A 6,000-nucleotide genomic window follows, 5' to 3' on the forward strand; every position below is an offset into this window, starting at 1 on the left:
AAGTCGACATTTATTAAGTATAAAACAATTGTTCAGTTGTCAAATACTTATTTCATAAATATTTATTTATTACTTATTGTATGTAGATTTAAATGAAATTATAACTCCAGTCATTATTGCTTTTATTACTATTACCATTATTATTATTATTATTATTAATAACAATAATAATTGATATTAGAGTGATTTCTGTATGATCATGTGACTTTGAAGACTGAAGTAATGAAGCTGAAAATTCCTCTTTAAAATCACTGAAGTATATATATATTTAAATTTTAAACTACTTTTGAAAAGTTATTTTATAGTGCAATAACATTTCACAATAAAAGTGAATGAGTATGTGTGAATGAGTGTTTGTGGGTGTTTCCCAGAGATGGGTTGCAGTTGGAAGGACGTCCGCTGCGTAAAAACGTGCTGGATAGGTTGGCGGTTCATTCCGCTGTGGCGACCCCAGATTAATAAAGGGACTAAGTCGGCAAGAAAATGAATGAATGAATGAATATTACAATATTACAATGTGTACTGTTTTTTTGATTAAATACAGCTTCGGTGAGCACGAGAAGTTTATCTTGAAACATTTCAAAATCATACTGACTCAACTTTAAAACCGGTGGTGTATATATAATAATAATAATAATAATAATAATAATAATAATAATAATAATAATAATAATAATAATAAAACAGAAGAAGAAGTCTGTGATTTGATTTGTTTGTGGTCACTGACAATTCTCCAAAAATAGCACACTGGTATTCTACAACAATTCTTACAACAAAAAACCCACTTCTTTGCTTTAAATCGGTGAGATCTGATCTTGTGTAGGTGGTTTCTATATTAGGCAAACAGATAATGTGTAGGAAATTCAACTCATCTGACCCAGTGGACAGCCCCGCGTATGCAAACGCACATACAATTGAGTTGCGCACTGCGCGCAAAGACAGCACGGAAGGAAGAACAGTGCCTCTGTCCAGCCACCGGCTCGCGTCAAGGGTTGACGCGAATGACGTCACGCCCTGTTAGCACGTGGGATGTGGCATTCAGAGTTCTCATAAACAAAGGCACATTGCGCTCGAGCTCCAGTCTTCGCTTGCAGTCGAAGGAGTAAGGTGCTCAACGGCATTGGTTCTATACATGCAAACCTAACTTCTGGGCTATCAGCAGGAACACCTACATGGATACATAATTTGCAACTTATTCGACAGCGTCTTGAGGTATGTAACAGTTATTAAACTCTTTTCGGGAGTTTGTTGGTAGAATGTTAACCAATATGTGTATTATTAATGCATAATCTTTTTACTTAAGGTATTTTTTATTTGCTTTTACCTTTAAATGCTGAAATGTTTAAATGTTGATTTTGCAAACTCTTTAACGTTGTTTTAAGTTAAGTTGAAGTAATTTGACTGCCTTGATCTCACAAAAATGCACCACGTTTTCGTGCTAAAATGGTCGGATATATAATGCAGATCTTGTCATACAGAAGAAAGGCTGATGAAAAAAAATATTCCTTTTACAGAAAAGCAAGCGAACGAAGAGACGCTCTGACATCAACCGGTACAAGAGCCCTGACTTCAGAGATTGTTCCACGAGAGATAAAAGTAGCAGGTGTGCGGAGGTAAACTAAAGCAGGCCAGGGAAATGCAGAAAGTTTGCATACATGCTTTCCGATGGAAAGTGATGCGTTTAATTGCCTCTCTTACGCAGATGGTTAACAGTGAAAATAAATAATGAATTCTTATAAATAAAATGCCTTTCTTTATAACAAATAGACACTCGTTTTCACATGTGTAAATCTAGGAAATATCTGCACAAATAATATGCACATTGTCAGAGAAAGCTATAACAATTGAGTTTTCTAACACTGCAGCCATGCCCTGCGTCCAGGCTCAGTATGGGACATCACCTCCAGGAGCCAGCCCTGCATCTCAGAGTTACAGCTACAACACCACGGGAGAGTACAACTGCGACTTCTTAACGCCGGAGTTTGTCAAGTTTAGCATGGACCTGACTAACGCAGAGATAGCTGTCACTTCTTCGCTCCCCAGTTTCAGCACCTTCGTGGACACCTACAACTCCAACTACGACGTGAAGCCTCCCTGCCTCTACCAAATGGCCCACTCTGGGGATCAGCTGTCCATCAAGGTGGAGGAGATACCCGCACACGGCTACCATCAGCAGCAGCACCATCAGCCGCATCAGGCTGAGGAGAGCATACCCCATACCGGAGCTATATACTATAAACCATCCACTCCAAACATCTCCCAGTCCCCCAGTTACCCAACGGCTCCACATCATACGTGGGAAGACACCGGATCCCTTCACAGCTTTCACCAGAACTACCTGGCGACGTCACATATTATGGACCAGCAGCGGAAAAACGCGATGTCTCGGTTATTCTCGTTCAAGCAGTCTCCGGTTGACACGCCGATGCCAAGCTGCCAGATGCGCTTCGATGGATCCCTGCACGTGTCCATGGGCCCGGACACCGCACATCGCGCGCTGGACAGTTTTGCTTTGCCGGCTCCTCCGAGGAAACAGCACGGTGTGGGTTTATCCCATTCCCTAAACGTCGGGCACCCCTTACTGGAAAGCCCGGTGGCATCACCGCAGGCTAGAGGATCTCCGTCCAGCGAGGGTTTGTGCGCTGTGTGCGGGGACAACGCAGCCTGTCAGCACTACGGAGTGCGCACATGCGAGGGGTGCAAAGGATTCTTTAAGGTAAAAATTAGCCAATGACCACAAATCTTTTATTCAAAGTACATTTATTATGGGCCCTCGGCACTTGTTTTTTGCATGGAAATGACTGTAGTTCATGGTTCACCCTTTGCAGTCAGGGTCTGAACCTATAACCTTATGTTGCCAACCCTACTAGAGATTGGAACACAGTTTAGGACTGGTCTGGTACACACAGTATTCCCTTATTTATCTCAGTTGTATTGATTTGACCCGATGTGCACCCAGGGACACCTCCGCTCATCTCCGCCACTATTACGCTCGTCCAGAATTAAATTGGTTTGTGCTTAGAGTCGTATTGCGCCTAACCGTGCGTAACGGAACTCCCAGTGGTGACATTAAGACAGCTCTTTATGTCACCCTCGTGATAGAATAATCTCACTAATCCGACAAGAGGGGTCGCCGAGAGAGCGCCGGGGGACCCCAAATTATGACTGCCCACGGATCTGTATTTACCGAATGTCTGCCCTGTCCGGCCCTTGAATGTATTACACAGCTTTGGGTTGGAGTGCAGGGTTTGAGTGTCCTATTCTATTGTGATCTCACATTGTGATTGCAGTTCAAGTTGTTTCTGTGCGAATGGAGTTGATTTACATGCAATTAATACACATCATACATGTGCTGTTTCTCCATAGCGCACGGTGCAGAAAAACGCCAAATACGTTTGTCTGGCGAACAAAAACTGTCCTGTGGACAAAAGACGGCGAAATCGATGCCAATATTGCCGTTTTCAAAAGTGCCTGGTCGTTGGGATGGTAAAGGAAGGTAATGAGCACTTTTTTGGTTTTGTTCACATCTCAGTTGTTTATTTGTAGTGAGAGTCCTGCAGTGTCTATAACCAGTATATATTTATTATTTTTTACAGTTGTCAGAACCGCCAGCTTAAAAGGTCGAAGAGGTCGCCTCCCCTCCAAACCTAAAAGTCCGCAGGATATCCCTGTCTCTTTCACACCCGTCAATCTCCTGAACGCACTAGTGAGAGCGCACATAGACTCCAACCCCTCCATGGCCCGTCTGGACTACTCTAAAGTGAGCTTCAAACTTCCAACATTCTGTAAAATAAATTTAAGTTTTAAGTCAAATTGACAATTTAATTATTGTTTTAGAATATGACCAAAATACATTTACTCTATTATATTCCATTAACAGTTTTGTATTACATCTTAGTTTCAGACGAGTCCGGAGTATCACAGTGGAGGAGATGAATCTCTGCACATTCAGCAGTTCTACGATCTACTCACTGCCTCAATGAGCATCATTCGCGGATGGGCCGAAAAAATCCCCGGCTTTACCGAGCTGCCCAAATGCGACCAGGAGCTCCTTTTCGAGTCTGCCTTCCTTGAACTCTTCGTGTTGCGGCTGGCGTACAGGTAGGCTAAGTATCATTGGAATTTAGATGGATCTACATTTTTAAAAGACATAATATAATAACTTTTCAATTTTCTCACCAGATCTAACCTGCCAGAGGACAAACTCATCTTTTGCAACGGAATGGTTTTACACAAGTTGCAGTGCGTGCGAGGCTTTGGGGAGTGGATCGACTCTATTGTCGAGTTTTCTTCTAATCTTCAGAGCATGAGCTTAGACGTGTCTGCCTTCTCCTGCATAGCCGCTCTCACCATAGTAACAGGTAAGACATGTCTGACCTTTTCCAAGTGATGCACAGAATATACAGCATGTTTCAGAGCTCTGACGGGTTTTTTCTTATCTCCATAGAGAGACACGGACTAAAGGAGCCCAAGAAAGCAGAGGAACTTCAAAACAAGCTCATAAACTGTCTGAAGGATCAGGTGTCCTGCAGTGGTGAATTGTCTAAACTGTTGGAGAAGCTGCCGGAGGTGCGCGCGCTGTGCACGCAGGGTCTGCAGCGCATCTTTTACTTGAAACTGGAGGATTTGGTGCCCACGCCTGCGATCATTGATAAACTCTTTCATGACACTTTACCATTCTAAACAATCTCGTCTGAACTGAAGCAGGTTCTCGAAACCTTGTTATTCTTCGATGTTGCGGACTTTTTAGGAAATGAAAATGGCGGATGGTATTTTTAAAGATCGGAGAAAGACTGCCCGGGACAAAACTGAACAGTCCTATTTGGAGGAAATAATTATTCAAGAAAAATATTATGGAGGAAAAGGGACTATTCTTATGCCTGTTTAAAGTGTATTCAGTTATATACTGAAAATAAATGCGGTGTGGTGGACATGTATTTGTATTGTTACGCGTCATATTGTTTATGTTACCTGCAAAGCATTTATATACACCTTTACACGTGTCATCAAGATGTAGCCTAATGATTTAAGGGATCAAAATAATTTTGACAAGGTACTTTACTAATTAAGTCATTCTGCATTATAGTCTATAGAGATTGCACTGAGAGTGCACGAGATAATTCTTAAAACTCTATCTGCAACATTTCAGATTTCAGAATAGATACAAACAAATAAAGCACGTTTTTGTGTTTATGATTTTAAAGTAGTGAATTATACTGTTATTAAGATATGGGTCGCTTTTTTACTGTCCAGAAAGTATGCATGAAGGGAATTCGTTATGAGCTATTAACTTTCTCCAGCACTTTGTATTAATTTCATATTGAAATAACGTCCATGAGGTTTACGTGCAACTGGTTTAAAATTCTTACATTATGCTTATATTTCTCAGATCATTGTTTTCTATATGATGTTATGGATTTTGCACTGCATTCTATGTTAAGCTTCTCTCATCTAGTGTATTGCTGAATAAACCTAACTATTATATATTTCCTCTTGTTTGTTTGTCAGTAACATTTACTTTCGATGCATATTAAAATTTCCAGATTGTTTATAAAGTTCTTGAAACGTTTTTATTCTGCTAAAACATCTAATTCATTCCTGAAAAAAAATATATTTTCTGTGGCAATATTACAGTCGACATTTTTTCAGAAGATTTACAATTTATCACAAATAAGAGAGGAAAGCGTAATAATGTTCACACAAATAGGCTATTTGTATTGTTTAAAAGAAAAAAAAAAACTAAAAACGAAGTTCATCATCTAAATATTTTTTAAATGATATGGCTAAGTTTATGACCGACTTTATTTAAATGCTTTCGACAACCGCTAAATTTGTTTATTTTCTTTTAAATCTAAAACTTTTCCTTAATTATTTCCAATTAGATTTCCGTTTCTCATATAAACTTATGCATATCACTGCTATTCTTCCCCAAATTACCACACAGAATTTGTAGAGCAAACAGTACCTCAGTGTTAAATGAAGTGACAGTAACTGCTATAT

General features: G+C 40.0%; 1 protein-coding gene across 2 annotated transcripts; it reads left to right on the top strand.

The window, feature by feature from the left end:
* The first annotated feature begins 1,079 nt into the window (after positions 1-1,079).
* Positions 1,080-5,488, top strand: nr4a2b (nuclear receptor subfamily 4, group A, member 2b). 2 transcript variants are annotated; one of them, XM_073952818.1, is made up of 8 exons: positions 1,080-1,212; positions 1,515-1,603; positions 1,866-2,716; positions 3,367-3,496; positions 3,597-3,760; positions 3,899-4,101; positions 4,183-4,361; positions 4,448-5,488. In XM_073952818.1, exons 3-8 carry the CDS (start codon positions 1,868-1,870, stop codon positions 4,681-4,683), a joined length of 1,761 nt encoding a protein of 586 aa, XP_073808919.1. In that variant the 5' UTR covers positions 1,080-1,212; positions 1,515-1,603; positions 1,866-1,867; the 3' UTR covers positions 4,684-5,488.
* Positions 5,489-6,000: the final 512 nt, after the last annotated feature.

The sequence above is a fragment of the Danio rerio genome, chromosome 6, assembly GCF_049306965.1.
Source record: "Danio rerio strain Tuebingen ecotype United States chromosome 6, GRCz12tu, whole genome shotgun sequence".
NCBI lineage: Eukaryota > Metazoa > Chordata > Actinopteri > Cypriniformes > Danionidae > Danio > Danio rerio.